The 22587-nt window shown below is 41.5% G+C and overlaps 1 protein-coding gene across 2 annotated transcripts in view; it reads left to right on the plus strand.

Annotated features, from left to right (window-relative positions):
• The first annotated feature begins 19503 nt into the window (after positions 1–19503).
• MAST2 (microtubule associated serine/threonine kinase 2) overlaps positions 19504–22587 on the plus strand; it is a 196910-nt gene continuing 193826 nt past the window's right edge. Inside the window, exon 1 of one of the 2 annotated variants that reach the window (XM_069479909.1) lies at positions 19504–19967. In XM_069479909.1, the coding sequence (XP_069336010.1) occupies positions 19791–19967 (177 nt within the window). In that variant the 5' untranslated portion in view covers positions 19504–19790. The remainder of the gene's footprint in view (positions 19968–22587) is intronic. The other variant, XM_069479908.1, reaches the window with a different exon arrangement.

A 22587-nucleotide genomic window follows, 5' to 3' on the forward strand; every position in this document is an offset into this window, starting at 1 on the left:
AATACTAAAATGCTTCCCATTCCCTATAAACTGCCTGCATTTCCCCGAGTCCACTCCTTTGTTCAGGCCATTCCCTCCATGATCTCTCAATAACAACATAGTTCGAGGTTCTGCTCAAATAGCACCTCCTTCTTGAGGCTTCTCTTGAAACTTCAGCTAGAATTAATCCTTTTTTCCTTTGAATCCTGAAAGAACAAGTTGCCTATTTCTGATCACTTGTACATGTTTTATGTCTTATACTAGACTGGAATCTTTAAGCACAAGTACCCAAATACTCTATCTAGTTCATTTTGTGTCTCCCTCAGTACATAGCATGAACAGACATTCAACAGATAGTTGTAGAAGTTAGGATTGAATACTGGGGGAGAATGATTCACATTAGGGGTGGCAGCCCACCTTCTGGGGTTCCATAGAAAAACTGTGTGGAAAAACTCTTATCTAACTCTCTGCTCCAGGAACTCTTTAGTTTCAGTGCTTTCCTTCCTCGTCCTTTGGTGGGTGATTGAATGGCATTAATTCTCATGTTTTGTATGCACTATTTAGATTAAGTCAGGGTCATGTCAAAGAAACAGAGTCTATGCCATGCAAGTAGAAGGACGAATGGGTTGGAAATGAAGCAGGGAATGGGGAAGCAACTCAGAAATTAGCAACAGCAGGAAGCCTCTCCCACCCCTAGGACTGGAATGAGCTGAGACCACTTAGTGGGAACTGAAACCACAAAGGGAAGGACTGCTCTGTGGGAGCTGAGATAAGGAGGAAGAGACTTGGGTGAGACTAAAATCACGGAAAAGACAGAGCCAATGTTAGAGATGCTGCCTGAAGCAGAGATCCTCCAATATTCCTCTCATTAATCAAAAATGACCAGATTAGGGAACTTTAGAAATATAACTTGCATGAGCGAATCCTCTGCAATATAGAGCAGGGTGGAGGAAGGGCAAGAAATGGACCTGAGACAAGCACAATTAATAATGGCTAAAGTTTGCAAAGATGTCTACTAGGATTTTTAAAAATCCATCCTCAAAATTATAAAACTTTAAAATCAGAAATAGAAGTGTCAGAGCCAGATGGATTTTTTATTTGCTATTGATTGCTAAAATAGAAGCTGCATTTTATTTTGTTTCAGTTTTGGACCATGGCTTTATATTTGTCTGAAAATTCTAATAGCCCTTCTTTTTATCTTGTTAAGAAACTGTTCTCTTCTTTGCCTTTTGTCTTTTTGATAATGGCCATTCTAACTGGGATGACATAATATCTCATTGTGGTTTTGATTTTCATTTCCCTGATCATTAGTGATGTTGAGCATTCTTTCGTATACCTGTTGGCCATTTGTATGTCTTCTTCTTCTTCTTTTTTTTTTTTTTTAACAGTACTTTGAATGCTGTTTTATTGTATGTTTGCTTTCTTTTTTTTTTTTTTTTTTTTTGAGACAGAGTCTCACTCTGTTGCCCAGGCTAGAGTGCTGTGACATCAACCTAGCTCACAGCAACCTCAAACTCCTGGGCTCAAGCAATCTTTCTGCCTCAGCCTCCCGAATAGCTGGGACTACAGGCATGTGCCACCATGCCCAGTTAATTTTTTCTATGTATTTTTAGTTGTCCAGATAATTTCTTTCTATTTTTTTTAGTAGAAACGGGGTCTCCCTCTTGCTCAGGCTGGTCTCAAACTTCTGAGCTCAAATGGTCCTCCTGCCTCAGCCTCCCAGAGTGTTAGGATTACAGGCGTGAGCCACCACGACTGGCCATATTGTATGTTTTCTATTGAAAGATTCTATTAAGCTCATTTGCCCGTTATTAAAATTGGATTATTTGTTTTTTTTGCAGTTCAGTTGTTTGGGTTCCTCGTATGTTCTGGATATTAATCTCTTATCAGTTGAATAGTTTGCATATATTTTTCTTCCATCCTGCTGGTTGTCCCTTCACTCTGTTGATTGTTTCCTTTGCTGTAGAGAAGGTTTTTAGTTTGATATAAACTCTTTTTTTTTTTTGAGACAGAGTCTCACTCCGGTGCCCGGGCTAGAGTGCTGTGACATCAGCCTAGCTCACAGCAACCTCAAACTCCTGGGCTCAAGCGATCCTTCTGCCTCAGCCTCCCAAGTAGCTGGGACTACAGGCATGTGCCACCATGCCCGGCTAATTTTTCTATATATATTTTAACTGTCCATATAATTTCTTTCTATTTTTAGTAGAGATGGGGTCTTGCTCTTGCTCAGGCTGGTCTCGAACTCCTAAGCTCAAACAATCCACCCGCCTTGGCCTCCCAGAGTGCTAGGATTACAGGCATGAGCCACCACACTTGGCCTTGATATCTATTTTCATTATTTATATTAGGTCAATTTTTTCTTCCCATATCACCCTCTTTCTTTAGATTCCTTTATATTTTTTGCTAGAATACACACTTGTAATCAATTATATTTTTTTTTTCAAAAAGAGTGTATGGAAGATAAAGTTTCTGAATTATTACATATCTGAAAGTGTAACTAATAAGAAGTTTGATGTTAGAACTTGTTTTCAAAGGAAAATAAATAGTAACAAGACTTTCCCCACACAAGTACTAAAATAAGGAGTCTTGGGGCACCAAATCTCCTAGGCAGATTCTTCCATTTATTCCCAAGATATATTTAGAAATAATTGGGGAGCTTGTGGTTGCCTGTGGATAGAGAGAAGATTGTCAGGAAGTACAGGCTGGGCACGGTGGCTCACGCCTGTAATCCTAGCACTCTGGGAGGCCAAGGCGGGTGGCTCGTTTGAGCTCAGAAGTTCAAGACCAGCCTGAGCAAGAGTGAGACCCCCGTCTCTACTAAAAATAGAAAGAAATTATAGGGACAGCTAAAATACATATAGAAAAATTAGCCGGGCATGGTGGCACATGCTTGTAGTCCCAGCTACTCAGGAGGCTGAGGCAGAAGGATTGCTTGAGCCCAGGAGTTAGAGGTTGCTGTGAGCTAGGCTGACGCCACAGCACTCTAGCCCGGGCAACAGAGTGAGACTCTGTCTCAAAAAAAAAAAAAAAAAAAAAAAAAAGTACAGCTGTTCCATAGACAGTGCTTGAGTTTATTATTTTGATTTCTGTTTCCCTTCTCAGATGTTCTCTTTTTCTGCTAACTTCAGTTTAGAAATTCTCTCTCCCAGGAAGTCTATTTCCACCTCCATTTTAGCCTTTTCTGTGCATATTCTAGACTTTTCCAACTCTAGTCTATCCATCAGTATGATCCTATCTGTGTAAAAAATGTGTCTGGGCTGGGCATGGTGACTCATACCTGTAATTCCAGCACTTTGGGAGGCCAAGGTGGGAGGATAACTTGAGGCCAGGAGTTCCAAACCAGTCTGGGCAACATAGCTAGACCCCACATCTACAAAAAATTAAAAGATTAGCCAGGCATGATGATGCACAACTATAGCTGTAGCTATGAGGGAGGCTGAGACAGGAGGATCACGTGAGCTCGGTATTTGAGGTTATAGTGAGCAATGATTACGCCACTATACTCCAGCCTGGGCTACAGAGAAAGACCCTGTCTCTAAAACAAAAAAAGAAAAAGAAAAGAAAAAATATGTCTGTGTTCTTTTTAATTGTGTAGTATTTGGTATTGTATTTTTCAGGATAGTCTAGGCTAAAAAAGTAAGCCTAAAATCTTTGAGGTTTACAACAACAAAGGTTTATTTTATTTTATTTTATTTTGTTATTATTTGTTTTTAGAGACAGGGTCCTGCTCTGTCACCAGGCTGGAGTGCAGTAGTGCTGCTTACTGCAGCCCAAACTCCTGGGCTCAAGCAATCCTCCTGCCTCAGCCTCCCAAGTACCTGGGACTTGCTGGGACGACAGGCACTTGCCACCATGCCTGGCTAATCTTTTTTTTTTTTAACTTTTTGTAGAAACAGGGTCTCAGTATGTTGCCCAGGCTGATTTCAAACTTCTGGCCTCAAGCAATCCTCCCACCTTGGCCTCCCAAAGTGCTGGAATTACAGGCGTGAGCTGTCACACCTGGCCTATTTCTTGCACACTGTGATGAATCCAGACTGATTCTACATGTTAGGGTCTCCATGTGATGACTAAAGAATTCAGGTTGCTTCTATTATGGCTGTGCCATCTCAAAATGGGTTCTCCACAGTCACAGCTTCAGGGTGAGAGTGAACATGGCAAACTTATACTCCTTCTTCTACACTTTGGTTTTGAAATTACTTATCTCATTTCCTTTCATTGCCTTTTGGTCAGTCTTGGTCACATGATCCCACCTAACTGCAAGGAAGGGTGCAAAATGTGGGGGACTATGCCAGTATTTAGTGAGCAATAAATGTGTCTTATATACATACATACAAAATTATACATGTAACTTGTGAGTTTGAAGCATAATAAAATAAACACTAACAAATTTATCACCCAATCAAATAACTAGAACATTATCAGGAGCATTGACCCTGCCTGGTCTTGGACTTCTAGGAATTTGTCACAAACCGGATTTATTTTATTTTGGTATAAAATTCAATGGAATTTTTGGAGGAGAAGTTGTGTTCAGTTTAGTGTATTAAATAAAGTCCCTTAACTTACATTCTTTAGAAACCAGTGCTGGATGAAGAATAGATTGGAGGGGACAAAAGTAGGAATGAAGAATCTGATTATTTCAGTTGTGCAAGTGAGGCATGATAGGACTAGGCAGGTAGCAGCAGAGAGAAGAAGCAGACAAATTGAGATTTTTCTCTCTATATAGACCCAACAGGATTTGGTGATGGGCTGCATGTATGGGATAAGAAAGACAGTGGCATCAATCATGACTCCTAGGTCTCTGGCTCAAGCACTGGATAAATGGAGGTGTCATTTATCATATGATAGCTATGCAGAAAAGTACATCAGGAAGGAGGGAATGGCTGATTCCAGGTTTGGTACAGGAAATGTACAAGATAATCCTGCGATATCCTCTTTTCTAGAATGCAAGGAAACTACCAAAGACTACTGGGGTTTATCAAAACAATGAAAAAACACAGGAGCCAATCTAAAAGAGCTCCCACTGGTCAAAAATGGGGCAATTTGAACATCAACATAATGACTAAACTATGAGTCTGTAACTATTCTTAAACAACAACAATGATAAACAGACCTCGTTGGTCCCTTTTGGAGGTGGCAGGACACTCATTATTTTGAAAATTGGTAAACAGAGAAAGAATTGGGCACGTATTTTGGCTTTTCCATAAAATGAGATAATTAGAATTAGATTCCCTAATGAAATAATATATTTAGGCAATGATCATCATTGTGTGCTAAAACCATTAGGTGAATGGTTAATGGAAAAATATGTAATAGATGGAGCAAGTTGAAAGTATCTGAACCTACTCATCAGTCCTATTATTCTTATTGAAAGTGGAACCACCAGCTATGATGTGCCTATCATATAATGAAATGAGAAGTACACAGCACCACCTGTGAAGTGCTCTTGCCGACAAAAATGAACCTGAATCTCATCAAGCCTCCAGATATAACTACCAATTTACAGGAAATATTAGGGATAGGGGAACATGTTGAATGACACCACAAAGACCCAATCAGCTAAATACAGAATGTGGGAGATTATGTAGGATAAATGATCTGGTTTCTTCAGCAAATAAATAATATAAAAAGGGGAGGAGCTTTTCCATCTTGAGGCAGCCATCAGGGAAGCCACGATGGGTACTTATAAGTACATCCAGGAGTTGTGGAGGAAAAGGCAGTCTGATATAATGCACTTTCTCTTGAGGGTCTGCTGCTGGCAGTACAGCCAGATCTCTGTGCTCCTCAGCACCCACGACGCCCTACTCCACCAGTCTGATAAAGCATACGAACTGGGATACAAGGCCAACCAAGGTTATGTCATATAGCAGACTTGGGTGCTTAGTGGTGGCCACAAATGCCCAGTTCCTAAGGGTGCAACGTACAACAAACCTGCCCTTCATGATGTCAACCAGCTAAAGCAGGCTCAAAGCCTCGGTCTCTTGCCAAGGAACAAGCTGCATGCCGCTGTAGGCTGGGAGTCTAGATTCTTAGTGGGTCTGTGAAGATTTTACATACAAATTCTTTGAGGTTATCCTCATTGATCCATTCCATAAAGCAATCAGAAGAAATCCTGATACCCAGTAGACCACCAAACCAATCCACAAGCCTTGGAAAAAGCTACAAGGTCTACTATGGGTTGTTCTCTCTCTGTGGCTTGGAGAAGGTGTGATACTCTCCAGCTCCACTGTTACCACAAATAATGTATAAGTAACATTTGTGAAATTCATATCTAATATGCAACTTAGGGCAGCCATGTCTGCCTAAAAGTGTCCTTTAATTTGTCTGTTAAAACTAGTCTGCATTGTTTCATGAATGCATTATCAAATTATAATGTTTGAAGACTGTAAGTAGTTGGTGTATCTATTAATAGTTTCTAAAAAGATAAACACTTTTGTCTCATCTTATTAGGGAAGTAGTATTTAAAATGACATGCTGTGGGGTATAATAGTTGTAAAATGAATTCTCTAAAGAAAAAAAGGAGTGCTAAAACTAGCCCTGTAGATTTGTTTGCTGCATGTGATGAAACCTACAGCTTTATTGGGGTGATGCAATGCTTGGCTGGTTTACTCTTGAATGGCTGCTTTTTGTTTTTTGGGTTTTTTTGGAATTTGGCAAAGACAAACATTTTAAATTGAATTTTGCTTGGAAATTTGTAGAATGGGAGGAGGCTATCCTAACCCTTTGCCATGATTGCATGCAGAAAAATAATGAAAGTTGACTAGAGCCCTCATTTTTAGATTTAATCTAGTATTCCATTTATGCTTCTAAAAGGAAAAAATTTAAAAGAATGCATCCATTTTAGAAGAATTGAATAAACCTGTTGCAAGAGGACCCTCTTACAAATGAAATAAAGCTGGGTTCACCTAAAAAAAATTGTCTTGGGCTGGACAAAGTGGCTCACACCTGTAATCCCAGCACTTTGGGAGGCCAACGCAGCAGGCTTGCTTGAGGGCAGGAGTTCGAGACCAGCCTGAGCAACATAGCAAGACCCCTGTCTCTACCAAAAAAAAAAAAAAATTGTCTTGGTCTCCACTATACCATTCAAGTTCACATAAAAGGTGAAAGCTCTGGGTTTAATGCCATGATTCCTTGGAATTTATGGAATCCTGCCTTTGAGGCACAGTAGTTAGTACTGGCATTTATACTGGTGTACATTGAAACTAATGGAAATTGCGTATCAGGTAAATGGGAAGGGCATTATCAACCTTAAGGTTTGTAAGGTAGTAATCAATACTAGGGATCAATACAAGTGTGGGGAAGCTGATAAGCTGGTGGCCTTTAGGTAAATACCTTTCAAATGTGAGGATGGAAAATTGAAGTCAGCTTTGATTGAGATTTGGAATACTTTTATCTGTAATACTAATTTGTGACCATTATGAAGCATCTTGCTGCCTCAGGAAAGAAATATGCTTGGCTTTATTTAAAAGTACATTACTGCTAGTCCAATCACTCTTTCACATCTTTTTGGGTCAACTGACTTTATTTACTTCCATAGGGCTACTAAGAAAAATCATGTCATTGATGTTGATACAAGTTCCAATCTAACTTTATAAGTGTTACCTGAAGTTATTTTTCTCATCCCATGCCGAAAGACTCTCAAAGTCTTTACCATTCCATAAAGTTGCTGAGCCATTGTGTACCCAGCTTAACTTTAAGTGTACCATCACATTTGTTTGCAATTATTCTGTTTGCATCATGCCTTCCAGTAGTTTAGGATTCTGTTTCCCAGAGTGAATTTGGATGAGTAGGAAATACAGAAAAAGAATTGTTCCAATTCTTTGAAATTCTAGGATTGCTGACTTAAGGGTACATAGATTGATTTCAAAATCTAATTGCTGTTCTCCCTGAACCAATTTTTCTCTTATTTTCTTTAAAGGTTTCAAAAGGCTAAGAAAAATGATTTCCAGAATCATTTATAACAGACTTGTGAAATCTCTTGAGACCTAAATTCTTTTCTCCTAAAAAAAAAAAACAAAAACCTTAAACCATACATTTTTATTGTGTATAGAGGTTGTTAAACTAAAGAAATAAATGTCTACTAAACCACAAGAGAAGGAGAGGAGAAACTGTTATAGATTAAAGGAGATTTAAAAGACATATTAATGAAATCAATGTATGGATGTTGTTTGGAAATAATTTTCCAAATGCCTGCAAAAATATATTTTTGTGACAAAAGGGGAAAATTGAACACAGACTGGCTATTAGATGATAATAAGAAATTATTATTGATTTTTTAGGTGTGATAATACATTCTGGTTATGTTTTTAAAGTCTTTATCTGTAGATATATATGTTGAAATTATATGACATCTAGGATTTCCTTTAGATACACCAGAAAAAAAGGTGTAGAGCATTAAAAAAACAAGAATGGCAAGATACTGATAATTGTTCAAGCTGAGTGATAATGGTACATGGGAGTTCATTATATAATTTTTACTAAAGATAAAAGTAGGCAGTGACGAAATATATAAAATGCAGCTGAGAAATAAAATAGGATGAAAATTGATCACTGGGTTTAACAACATGGTGAACCTTGATGATGTTGACCAGAGACATTTGGTAGAGTGGTGGTAGGAGAAGCTTAATTAGAGTGTGTTAAGAGTGGACAAACCAACTAAATAAAGACATTTTCGAGACAATTAGAAAATTTTAAATGTGGGCCGGACATCAATTAATTTTAAGGAATTGTTAATTTTATAAGAGGTAAAAATATTATGATAATACAAGAAATTTTTCTTGTTTTTTAGAAATACATGCAAGTGTTTTGAGTTCAAATGACATACTATCAGAGATTTTCTCTAAAATACCACAGCAACAAAAAATAAAAAAAGATAGATTAAGCAAATATGGCAAATGTTGGTAATTATAGAACATTAGGAATGAGTATATAGGGGTTTACTATATTATTCTTTTAATTTTTGTATATGATTATAAATATTATAATAAAAATATTTTTAAAAATAGGATGGAGGAGAGAGACTGGAAATAGTGTGTATGGACAAATCTTAGAAATTTTGCTGCACAGGGGAGCAAAAAATACTACGAGTAGCTGGTGGCAGAAGTGAAGCCCAGTAAAACTTTATGTTTGAGAAATACCAGTTTGTACGCTGATGCAATGATCCAGGATAAAGGGGGTAGCATTTATGGAGTGATATTCTTGGATAGATTACAGAAAATGGAATTACTGTACAAGCAGAGGAATTGGCTTTAAATAGAAACATGGATACATCATCTATAGTAACAGACATAAAAACAAAATACGTGAGTGTAGATGCTGGCAGGTGAGGAGCGAGGATGGTAGAGAATGTATTAGGGGTTTGGCAGGAAGTTATGAAATAGTCATTTAGGAAAGGGGAAAGTAAATGCACGAGGGGCATACAGTGTGATTCTCGGGCAACAGTAAGGGCCACCTGAGATTTCTGCTTATGACTTTACTGTACGGTTGCAATTTGTTCCTAGCCCTGTTCAGCTGCAGCAGTATGTATAGTACAAGGAGGAGACAGAAAATAGGATTTAACTAGGATTTTGGTTTTGCCAAGTGAATATACCAAGATGAGAGAGGGACAAATAGCCAATGCTATATGCCAACGAGTGAATATGAATTACCATGAAATTCAAGCTGAGTAAGGAGGGGAGAAAGGTCATCAGTAACACGTTTTGTTAAAGGTGCCTAAGACACATCAAAGTGAACATGCCAAGTAGTAAAGAGCTTGGAAAGGAGATCTGATCTAAGGTTATAAATTTAGAAGTCAAAAGCATATAGATGGGTATTTTGTCATGGGATGTATGATTATGTGAGAAAAATGTATCGAATAAGAAGAGTAGAAGGTCCAAGGTGGAGCTCTGAAGACTGTCAACAGTTAAACGTTATGTAGAAGAGGGAGCTGCCTCTTTTTTTTTTTTTTCCATCAAGTTTTGTGTTAAGCTTGAAGGAAGCTGCCTCTTAAAGAGACTGAAAGGGCATGATAAGGGAGGTCTAGGGCAAACCCAGAATGTGATATTCTGAAAGTCAAGAGAAGAAAGTTTTTTTTTTTTTTTTTGAGACAGAGTCTCGCTTTGTTGCCCGGGCTAGAGTGAGTGCCTTGGCGTCAGCCTAGCTCACAGCAACCTCAGACTCATGAGCTTAAGCAATCCTACTGCCTCAGCCTCCCGAGTAGCTGGGACTACAGGCATGTGCCACCATGCCCGGCTAATTTTTTCTATATATATTTTTAGTTGGCCAGATAATTTCTTTCTATTTTTAGTAGAGACGGGGTCTTGCTCTTGCTCAAGCTGGTCTCGAACTTCTGAGCTCGAACGACCCACCCGCCTTGGCCTCCCAGAGTGCTAGGATTACAGGTGTGAGCCACCGCGCCCGGCCAGAAGAAAGTTTTTTGAAGGGGGCAGTAAATTGTGCCAGGAATTGCTGATTGTGCTAGTAAAATGTTTAGAGAACTAGAGCTAGAGTAAGGGGGTCAGAGAGAGAGAGAGAGAGAGAGAGACAATGTAGCACTATTATTAGGTAGAGAGCTCTACAATTCGAAAAATTCTATAGTGCAACATTTGTCAAAACTGTCTCGTTACAAAGTGAAGAATAGAAAGTAGAAATTAATAGAAATTCAAGACATAGACTTCAACCCCTATACAGATTGAAGTCCCTATTGGACTATAAACTAAACAGGGCCGAGGATCATATTCATCTCAGTTTGCTGAGCAGAAATAAGACCTGACACATAGTAGGCACTCTGAATATTTATTGAATAAATGAATTCAGGAATTAATGAAAGCAACATAGTGAAATACAAAGAGCATGAGACCTGGAGATGTTTACCTGGCTAATGCCGCCTCATCCCTCAGATTAGGTTAACTGACTTCCTCAGAGAGTTTTACCCAGGATAGTCATTAAAATAAGAGAGACTCAATAAATTTGCATTTCTAACAAGTTCCCAGATGCTGCTGTTCTAGGCCAGTGCTTTTCAACTGTCTGGAACTTTTCTTGTTGTTGTTGGTAATTTTTGATTGCAGAGACTATTTTTATGAAATATAATTTTAAGAAGTAGAAAAAATACAGTAACACAAAGACATAAACTTTTTAAATTATTGATTCACAGACATAAATTTGTTCTGCCAAATTGCTACAAATGTTGTTTAAGAGCTTGCTCTCAGTTTTTTTTTTTTACTTATTACTTTGTAGACTGGTAACAGTTTGCCAACTGGCTCAGGTTCAGGGACTGCACTTGGAGTAGCTCTGCTCCAGATGATCTCTAAATTTCTTTCTGCTCTGAGGAGTCAAGAATATTTTGTTTTGTTTTAAGATGGTAACCTTTTGTTTCTTTTAAAATCTCTATTATATGATTTATATTTGCTTTATCTTATTTTTTACATATATCCTCTGCTAACTTGGAAGTTCGTAGTTAGTTTTTAGTTCTTCTAGTGGGTATCTTTATAACAATAACATTTTCTTATATTTCTTGAGACTTTACCTATTAACTTTCTACTCTCAGCAATGACAAAATTACTATTCTTCCACTTCTTTCCAACCCTTCTTTTCCTTTAACATGCAACTTTAGTTAGTAACAGAAATTATTTTTAAAATTCTTCCAAACATTACCTTTGCACCTTAATAGCCTTGAAGTAAATTTATATCTTTATTACTTACCATTTTTGAACAATATCTTTTGACCTTCCAGTACTGAAAGATGAGGAAATCTACTTTCTCTATCTCTCTATTTTTCAACTTCTATGAGTTATATTATTAATATTTCATATTACCACAGATTATAACATTTATATTGTGCTCTGAAATTATAATGTCCACAGTTATTTTTGTCTCAAGCTGCCATATGGTTACAAAGATGGAGTGTCTGTGAGTTTAAGATGCTTTTTTAAAAAATGTTTTTCAAATTTTTTTTTTTAGAGACTGAGACTTTGTTGCTCCTGCTAGAGTACAGTGGGGTCATCATAGCTCACAGCAACCTCAAATTCCTGGACTCTAGGGAGCCCTCCAGCTGGGACTATAGGTGCACTCCACCAGGCTAGTTTTTTCTATTTTTAGTAGAGATGGGGTCTTGCTCTTCCTCAGGCTAGTCTGGAACTCCTCAGCTCAAGTGATCCTCCCACCTTGGCCTCCCAGAGTGCTAGGGTTACAGGGGTGAGCCACCATGCCCAGCCCTCTTAAAGCTCTTTCTCAAGCAGATCAACTTAGTCTCTTGCACTAAGTTCTGCTTCTTTTATCCCTTTATTATTCCTCCTATTTTTCATTCTGCGTATCCTGCATTCTCAATGTTTAAAGAAGCAGTTTGTCATTAAGAGAACTTTCTTGGCCAGGGGGAGACTCGGGGGTGGAAGAGAAGGTTATGAGCATTTACTTGTTATTAATTTCCACTCTGTCACATACATTTCTGTCTTAGAGCTTTCCCTGAACTTTAGACCCATATATTCCATCTTGTATATTTCACAGGCACTATAAAATGTCTCCAAATTGCTCTTCTTTGTAATGTTCGGTGAGTGCATTTGTTTAGTATTTGTCTTTCTTGCGAGACTAAATACTTGTTGAGTGTGTGAATAAGTGAATGAATGGAATAATGATACTTGCTCTTCCTTCAGGACAATGAAAGACATCACCATTCACCTGACCATTTAAGCCAGAATCCTCAGGGTCATCCCTGTCTCTTCCCATTTGCTCATTTTCCCGATATGGCTATTCATCAAATCCTATAGGTTTTATATTTTTAATAATTCTTCTTTCCTCTGTAGCCCTACTACTATAAAACTCTGACAAGTACCTGATCATCTTTTACTTATTCTTTTAAAATAGACTCCTAAGTGGTTTCTGGTCTCTACCTTTATTCCCTTCTAATATATCTGTCCAAGACATGTTATTCATGGTTCCAGACAAGTTCATCATCTCCCTTTAAGGAAAATTATCCCTTCCATGTCCCTGCCAAGGCAGTCATGTTCTGTACCACATGACACCATTTCTCCAACTGCTAGACTTACTGATTGGACCAGGATGAGACCCTAACTAATGTGTAGGTTGCCCAGCAGCTATTGAAGTAATCTGACAGGTAAAACTTGGCCAGTTAGCGTCTCATCCTTAGGCAAATTAATTAGGAAGCACGAAATGAAGCAAGAACTGAAGTTTTAAAAATTGCATACACAGGCCAAGTAGTAGAGAAGAGACCATGATCAAGACAAAGTTTTGTCTGAGTAGAAAACATTGGTAGGCAGGGTGATGCTAAAAAGCAATGACATAGCACAGTGGGTAAAGAAGCTGGTTGATTCTGAGAGGAAAAACAAAGACACATACATCAAACGAGAATCAAGAGAAAAACTGAGTCACGGTAATGACAAAGCATAGAGTAACATGCCCTAAAACTCTTGCTGTTGAGGATCCTGAAGATGCTTCTGGTTCCAAATTCCCTGAGGCCACCTGAACTTTTATTCTTGGATTTCCCTGAGGTTCCTGTTTCCCTTATTACGAAGTATATTGTAATGTCATTTCCATCTGTAGCCAATTCTCTGACCAAAATTAAATTTGTGATCTCCAGCAAAAGAGAAACCAGGTATCATCACAGTAAATCATTGCGATAGATGTTTTGCTACATATAACAGACACCCAATATAACAGTGACTTCAACAAGATAGAACTGTATTTCTCTCTCACATAATAGTATAGAGGGTAAGTACTAACCACAATAGTACTGTAGAGATAGCAGCTCTGCTCTATGAGTTCATCTAGGAACTTTCTACATTGTTGCATTGTCATCCATAGGATGTTTTTCTCATCCCTGTGCTCCAAGATAGACTTCTGCCATGACAATTTCCAAGCAACAGGATGAAAGAAGAGTGAAAAGAAGAAATGGAAGATGTACTCCTTCTCTCTAAGAGCCTAATTCAGGAGTTACACTCATCACTTATGCTCACATGGCATTGGTCACAGCTTAGTCATATGGCTATATCTGTCTTTATTCTGGGTGGCCACTTATCCAACAATAGAAAAAGGGGAAAATAGATATTGGGAGACAACTGTTTTTGCCACAGCAATAATATAGAAACCCTTGAAGCTGACTTTTAGAAGAATAATGTGGGCCCCTTTGAATCACCCAGGGAGACTTAGAAGAGTAGAGCATGTTAGAATCACTGAAAGGAGCATATGAGTAGATTCCCCAGCCCTAGAAACACAGAGGGCAATTCTCCTGTAGGAGTATTAGCTAGTAATCATTTCCTGGGGAAAGGGAGTATAATTACTGCCTTTATATTGACTGTTTAAGAGGAAGAGCTGAAGGTCCTTTAGGATGTAGACTCCTTGGGGAATTTGTCCTGGGGCTGCTTGTTTGCTTGGGAGATGACTGTGCTATGTATGGGACCTGAAAGGATAGAGGACTAAGAGCTTTAATTGTGGGAACTCTGGCCTGGACACCCTTGACTGAGCTTAGTGCAGAGGGAATGGGATTGTCCTTCCTCAAAAATATTTCTGCTGAGGCCAGCGCAGTGGCTTACAGTTTGAGACCAGCCTGAGCAAGAGCAAGATCCCATCTCTATTAAAAAAAGAAAAATTAGCCTGGTGATATGGCATGCCTGTAGTCCCAGCTACTCGGGAGGCTAAGGCAGGAAGATTGTTTGAGCACAGGAGTTTGAAGTTGCAGTAAGCTATGATGATGCCATTGTACTCTACCAGGGGTGACAGAGCAAGACTCTGTCTCAAAAATAAATAAATAAATAAATAAAATAAAATAAAATAAATCTCTGCTGTATTGGGAATACCTTTCCTTGAAAGCAGTGCTGTGTTGTCTGTGTTAGTCTGTTCAGGCTGCCATAACAAAATATCACAGACTAGATGGCTTAAATAGCAGAAATTTATTTTATTTATTTTATCACAGTTCTGGAGGCTAGAAGTCCAAAATCAGGGTTCTAGCCAATTTGGATTCTGGTGAGGACTCTCTTCCTGGCCTGTAGACTGCTGCCTTCTTGCTATGTCCTCATATGGCCTCCCTCAGTGCCTGTGCCTCAGGAAAGAGAGAGAGAGAGTAAGCCCTCTGGTGTCTCTGTGTATGGACACTAATCTTATAGGGTTAGAACCCCACCACTATGACCTCATTTAGCCTTAATTCCTTCCTTAGGGGCCTCATCTCCAAATACAGACATACTATGGCTTAGGACTTCAATGCATAAATTTTGGGGCAACGTAAACATTCACTCCATAACATAATTCTTTTTTTGAGACAGAGTCTCACTTTGTTGCCCGGGCTAGAGTGAGTGCCATGGCGTCAGCCTAGCTCACAGCAACCTCAAACTCCTGGGCTCAAGCGATCCTCCTGCCTCAGCCTCCCAAGTAGCTGGGACTACAGGCATGCGCCACTATGCCCGGCTAATTTTTTTCTATATATATATATTTAGTTGTCCATATAATTTCTTTCTATTTTTAGTAGAGACGGGGTCTCGCTCTTGCTCAGGCTGGTCTCGAACTCCTGACCTTGAGCGATCCACCCGCCTCGGCCTCCCAGAGTGCTAGGATTACAGGCGTGAGCCACCGCGCCCGGCCCCATAACATAATTCTAATAAGCAATAATGCTAATAGACTAATCTATTTCCAGGTGGAGTTGGCTATGGAAGTTGCACTGATCTTCCTGGAGTCAATTTCAGAGATATCCAAAAATTATTCCCCTCCCCAAATACACTTCCCCTTGCCATGTAACTTTAGTTCCTTCCCACACTGACTGACTTTGGCAATTACTTGCTTTGTGACTTACGCCTTGCTTTGGCAAGGACACAGTTGCCAATGTGGCACCAACAGAGACTTGAAAAGTGCTTTTGCAATGAGGCTTGGTGTCTCTTTCTGTTCTTAGAACCCCTACCACTGCTGCCATGTGAAGAAGTCCAAGCAAGCTTGCTGGATGATGAGAGATATATGGCCAGTCATTCCTATTGCTATGGCCAACAGCCTGCCGGCTGCCAGACATGTGAAAAAGCCATTCTAGATGATGTAGCCACCAGCCAGCCAACCCTCAGCTGACTGCAAATGCATGAGCAAGCCCAGCTGTGACTGGCTAAACCAGACCAGACCATAAGAACCATCCAGTTGGCCCACAGAATTGTCCACTAAATAAATGGTGGTTGTTTTAAGCCACAAATTTTGGGGTGGTTTGTTATATACCAATAGATAACTGTCATAGTTACCTTTTAGAATATTAAAGAACCTTGGATTTATTAGATAATTAAGGAGGAGATACTAGACTTCCTGATAATATGACACAAGGGGCCTGAGTAACTACCTAGAAAAAAGAAAAGTGATGTGATCACATTTATACTCTAACATTATGGAACATTTTATATCAGTTAAATGCCTAAATACTGGTGGGTGTCCGTTCTGAGCTCTATGTCAATGTAACCAATAGCTTTCTGGACACCTTCACTTGAATATATCACTGGTACTGCAGAGCAAACACAACTAAAACTGAATTAACCATAATCTTAAAATTTCTCCTCTCCTCTGTTCTCTAATTCTGTTGCCTAGGCTAAAAACGTGGAAACCTCATTCTCAAGTCTTTCTCTCTCCACCCCGATGTCATCAACAGGTCCTATTTTTTCTACTTTCTGGGTCTCTCTAAAATCCACCCACTTTCTTCTGTCTCCACCAACATTGTCTTAGTACTAGTCACCATCAACTCTCTCTCAGCTAATTTTAATGTTCTACTAATTTGCATAGGATTTGCTAGTGCAGTGGATGTAAAGTACATGAGAAAGAGAGGACTCAAGGATCACTCTGAGGGTGCGGCCTGAACAATTGAAAAAAAATTGACTTGTCACTTATTGAGCTGGGGAAGACAGGGGTAAAAGTGGATTTGGGCCAGATTGTGTCCCACAGCCATCTCTAGCTGATGGGAGGCTGAGATAGTGAGTCACTGGCTGTATTTTATTACCATGTAATAAAAATTTGCTAATTACCACAAATTTAGAAGCTTAAAATAACATGCATTTTTTATTTTGCAGTTTCTGTGGGTCATGAGTCTAGGCATATCTTAGCTGGATTCTCTGCTTCAGAGTCTCACTTTGCTTCCATTAAGGTGTTGGCTGGGCTGTGTTCTCATCTGGAGGCTCAAATTGAGAAGGACTTGTTTCCAAGCTCACTATCATTGTTGGCAGAATTAATTTCCTTGGTAGGACTAAATACTTCAGGATTTGTTTTGTTTTCTTTTTGCTGGCTGTCCTGCCGGAGGCTGCCCTCAGATCCTAGAGGTTGCGTGCAGTTTCCTGACACTTGGACCTCTTCATAGGCAGTTTGGAGAATGATAGCTTGCTTCTTCAAGGCCAGTGGGAGTATAAGAGTGAGTCTTCCAGCAATACAGAGTCTTATATAATGTAACATAATTGCAGAAGTGATATCATGTTACTTTTGTTATATTCTATTGGTTAGAAACAAGTTGCAGATCTCACTTACACACAGGGTAGGGGATTACACAAAGGTATCAATGCTGGGGAGGGCATGGATTATGAGGGCTAGTTTACAGTCTGTCTGCCACACTGACTTTCCCAATCTAAATAGTGGAAGGTGAGAAAGGAGCATGGAGTTCTGGTCCCTAAACTACCAAGGCTGGCTCAGTGGATTCTCTTGCCAGAGACTGTGAATTTGAAATGGTGACACAACTATAAAGGGAAGGTCAGAATTACTTTTCAGGAGTACATAGTAGGAGCACAACACACTGCCTGATGGTAGTGACAGCAGTGTCCTGAGATTGTCCCTGATGTGCATTACGTGGAGGCTCCTTGTTTCCTGCCAGTTTCATAAGCCTGTTTCTCCAGTCTCCATTCAGTATTGTGATTCCTTCTATATAGCCTTCCAATAAATTCTCCCTTAGGCTTGAGATGGTCAGAATGTGTTTCTGCTGTTTGTAACAATGTGGCAAACCCTGTATCTGTAGCTGGTGTAACTATATATAGTTGTTACAGCATGGATTAATAGGAGAAGGAGAGGTAGGCAGAGGCCAGATTTGGATGATCTTGTCAGCTGTAGTAAGTTTATACTTTACCTTGAGATTCATTTAACTGTTTTAAGCAAGGGAGTAAAACATGTTATATGAAGATTCTTGTGAGGGCTCTTTGGAGAATGGGGTTGAAGAGAATGAGCCTGGATGTTGGTGAACCAGTTAGAAGGCCTTCCCAGTCAAGTAGGTGAGGGAAGATAAGACTTGAGGTGAGGTGCTGTTAATGGGATGGAAAGAGGAGGCAGACTGAAGAGATAGTGAGGTTACAGAAGCAGCAGGACTTGTTCATTAATTAGATGTGAGGAAAGGAGGGGTAGGAAGCAGTCCAGGATGACTTCCAGGTTTCTAGTTGAGGCAACTGAATGGGTGTGAGGAACTGGGACAGGGAATACAGGAGCAAGCTGGAGATAGGCTGTAGAGCACACTGGTTATGTGTGTGGGTTCTGGTATCTAACATCTGACACACTTCAGTTTGAGTCCTGGCTGTACCCTTATAAAGCTGTGTGATGTTAAGGATGTTAGGTAACTTGAGCCTGTTTCCTCAACTGTTGTAAAATGGAAATAATACAATTTACTCTTGCTTATGTATATATGAATTGAATGTACTGTGTGTGGTATCTAGTAGGCACTTCATAACGTTAGCTATTATTACTACTCAGAAAGGGTTCAGGGAGGAGGCCCAGGACAAATGGGTGAAGCTTTCAGGAAAGGCTTCTAGGTCAAAAGAAGAAAAATGCAACATGTGGCAGACAAGCTGAAGCCAGGAGGCCAGGCAGGGCTGAGCTTCTGCCACATGTTGCTGAGCATGAGTCACCGGAGGAGGCAGGTCAGGCTGCCCAGACCACAGCAGGCTGGATTGGGCCATATATGATGACTTCATTGTCAGTGGGAAATCCAGAAACGTTTTTTGTCTTCCCCTCCCCCCAGAAGGAATCCATCAGTTCTTCCTCTTTCTTAGGACTTTCCACACTCTCACTGTTTGGAAGGAGCAAGAACTGGGGAAAGGGACAGAAAAGCCAGAATTTGAGTTCTGTCTAGTTTGCTGGGTGACCTGGTGCATTTCAATTCGCCTTAGTCTCCTAATCGGTAACACAAGAATGTGCAGACTTGCCTCCAAAGTGTGATGGGAGAATTGGGTGACGGTTGGTAGGCACTAAACAAAAAGGCATGCATTAGCGTATGCATCCGTTGTATATTTTGTCTCCCTGCCCCTCTCCCTCTAGTTCCGTGAGGACACTGGTCGGTTGTAACTGATTTTTCGGTCCCCAGCGCTGAGGTAGGCCCGGCACACAGTTTTATGAATGGATGAATGAAGGATCAATGAGCGTCCGCAGCCCCAGGCGGCGCGCCCGGAGCCCCGCCCCCTTCCTTTCCCCAGACCGCGTGGCGCGGCCACGGGCGGTTCTTTCGCGACCGTTCGCCGGCGCGTGCGCGGGAGGCCGCGCGCGGCCGGAGGTGGCGGGCGGGCTGGCCGTGCGCGCGCGCGAGGGGCGGGGCGGCCGGAGGCAGGCGGGCGGGCGGGCGGCTGGCGGTGGAGCCCGCGGCGGCGGCGGGTGGCCGGCCGAGTGTGTGCCGGGTGGGAGAAGACAAGGCGGCGGCGATGCTGCCGCCTCCGTAAGGAGCGCCGAGGAGGTCGTGGCGTTTGAAGCCCGGGAAGGCTCGGAGGTGCTGCGGGCTGGGGGCGGTGTCTTCGGGCGCCAGCCGGGCCATGGTGGCCGCGGGCGGTGGTTGGCGCGGCAGCGCTGCGGCCCGGGGCCGTGCGGGGCCGGGACAGTCGCGGCGCTGACGCCCGCGGGGCCCGGCAGCAGGCATGAAGCGGAGTCGCTGCCGCGACCGGCCGCAGCCGCCGCCGCCCGCCCGCCGGGAAGATGGAGCTCAGCGGGCGGCGGAGCTGCCCCATCCCCTGCCCCCGCGCCGGCGAGCACCGCCCGGGAGGCAGCGCCTGGAGGAGCGCACCGGGCCCGGGGGGCCCGAGGGCAAGGAGCAGGTAGGGCGGGCTTGGGGTCCGGGAGGGGGAACCTGAAGGGGAGCGGTGGGGGAGGGGACGGGGTTTCAGGCGGGAGGACCCGAGCTGGAGCGTTTGAGGGGTGGGGACTGGGTAGTTCCGGAGGAGGAGTGGGAGGTCTAGAGAGGCAGAAAAATGGGGAGTGGAAAAATGGAAGTGATGGCCTGGGGTCACATTGGAAATGGGGGAGTAGAGGAATGAGAAAATGGTCCTAGGGGCGTTTGTAGTCTGGGGGTTTAGATGGGGAGAAGGGACGCCGGAATGTGGGCTGGGTGAAGGAGCTCCCATGAGTAGGGGTATTCAGCAGTTATCCGGAGGGGTTAATATTGCTAGATGGGGAAAGTCGATTTGATACAGTGTTAGTTACCCTGTTTCCTAGGTTTTCCTTACACTTATAAAAGGGAATGACATTCCTAAGCATCCTCGGATTTGGCCATCATTATACTTTTGTATGAGTGTGTTCAGAATCATTGTTAAGGTTCTCCTCACTAAATATCTAGTTCATGAGAAAGTACTTTTTAAAACACCAACGGGCAATGGGCAATGCCAAGTCCAATTCTGTGAGCAGAGAATTCATAGATCTAGGTTCTGCCTTCCAATTTACCACTGAAAACACCTTAATGGGAAAACACAGTGTCATAAAAATATTCCTGCAGTTTCTGAATGGACAGGATTGTTTATGTATTAGTCAAGAGAAGGTGTATTTATGAGTAGGGGCTAAAGGTCAATTTTATCAGGGAGGAGGAGCTGCCACTAGTAGCTGTAGGAAGTTCAGTGAAAAGAGAATAAATGATCTGTGGTCTTGTTGGAGTTTCAGAAAAATGTTCTGTAGTAATGAACTCTAGTGACAGCTTTGCTTTTGCACAGCTGTACTTGGGACCCTAGTGACTTCATCCTTGAGTCTTTTAAGACTTTTTATAGGTCTCCTGTCTCTTTCCCCTCAGGTGAATAAGTATCTTCTTAGACATCATTCTTTATTACATAGTTCAGCGATGTACTTGCTGGCCCTTGGATTTTTTTCCCCTTTTGTTCTTCCACCTTTTATTCTCCACCAAGCCCTGAGTAGATTGTACCACTAGCCATCTCTATCTTTGTTTGCAGGCTGCTGAGCATTGTCCTATACTGTAATCCAACACCCCCTTATCCTTGTCTTTTACTTGCTCTACAGTGCCTATTCAAAAAGTATATCGTACTTCAAGTTCAGATCCTTTCCTGACTCAGTTTACTTGGTTCAGTTGACCTTACTGCATACTTCACTGAAGAGTTCAAGGTTACTTGATTTTTCTGTCTTTTCTATCAGAATTTCTGTGTTCACTCATATTTAGCGTCAGCCTCAGAGAAATAAGTACCGATCCTCCTCTCGGAGGCTAATTCCTCTACTTATGTCATTCATTTCGTCTCTTTCATCTGCTATAGACCCTTGTTCTCTCTGTGTCTTATATTGCAAATAAAAATAAAACAACATAATTTCTGCGAATTGTGTAACCCACCTAAGCTACTTTGTTATCTCTGCTTCACCAGCAACCTTCTTGAAAAAGGAGTTTATATTCACTGTCTCAGCTTCCTCACCTTGTATACATTCCTAATATTATGATTTGGATTCTACACTTACAGTTTCCCAAAACTGAAGTCTTCAAAGTCACCAGTAACTCTTTTTTTTTTTTTTTACTTTTTTATTTTTATTTTTTGATGGTTGAGGTTTCACTCTGTCGCCCAGGCTGGAGTGCAGTGGTGCAGTCATAGCTCACTGTAGCCTCCAGCTCTTGGACTCAAGGAATCCTGCCTCAGCCTCCTGAGTAGCTGGGACTGCAGATACAAACTGCCACACCTGGTTAATTTTTAAATTTTTTTGTAGAGATGGAGTCTTGCTCTGTTGCCCAGGCTGGTTGCCAACTTCTGGCCTCAAAGGATCCTCCTGTTCCAGCCTCGCCGCACAGTACTGGAATTACAGGCGTGAGCCACTGTGCCTGGCTTGTTTACTTTTTTTTTTTTTTCCTTGAGACAAGTTCTTGCTCCGTTGCCCTGGCTAGAGTGCAGTGGCATCATCGTAGCTCACTGCAACCTCAGACTCCGGGGCTCAAGCAATCCTCCTGCCTCAGCCTCCCAAGTACCTGGAACTACAGGCATGCGCCACCATGCCCAGCTAATTTTTTCTATATAGATTTTTAGTTGTCCATATAATTTCTTTCTATTTTTAGTAGAGACGGGGTCTCGCTCTTGCTCAGGCTGGTCTCGAACTCCTGACCTCGAGCAATCCTCTCGCCTCAGCCTCCCAGAGTGCTAGGATTACAGGCGTGAGCCACCGCGCTTGGCCTAATTTTTCTATTTTTTTTGTAGAGATGGGATCTCCCTCTTGCTCAGGCTGGTCTTGAACCCTGGCCTCAATCTATTCTCCCACCTTAGCCTCCCAGAGTGCTAGGTTTACAGAGGCATGAGCCACCATGCCTGGCCTGGTTTACTTTTTTATTGAGGTGTGATTTACATATGATATACAAATGAAAGGTTCATTCAGCCCATGGATTTTTACAGAATGAGTATCCCCATATGACCACTACTCAAATGAAGATGGAGACCATTTCCAGGACTCTAGAACAGTGGTCCC

This window comes from Eulemur rufifrons, chromosome 8, assembly GCF_041146395.1.
Source record: "Eulemur rufifrons isolate Redbay chromosome 8, OSU_ERuf_1, whole genome shotgun sequence".
NCBI classification, from domain to species: domain Eukaryota; kingdom Metazoa; phylum Chordata; class Mammalia; order Primates; family Lemuridae; genus Eulemur; species Eulemur rufifrons.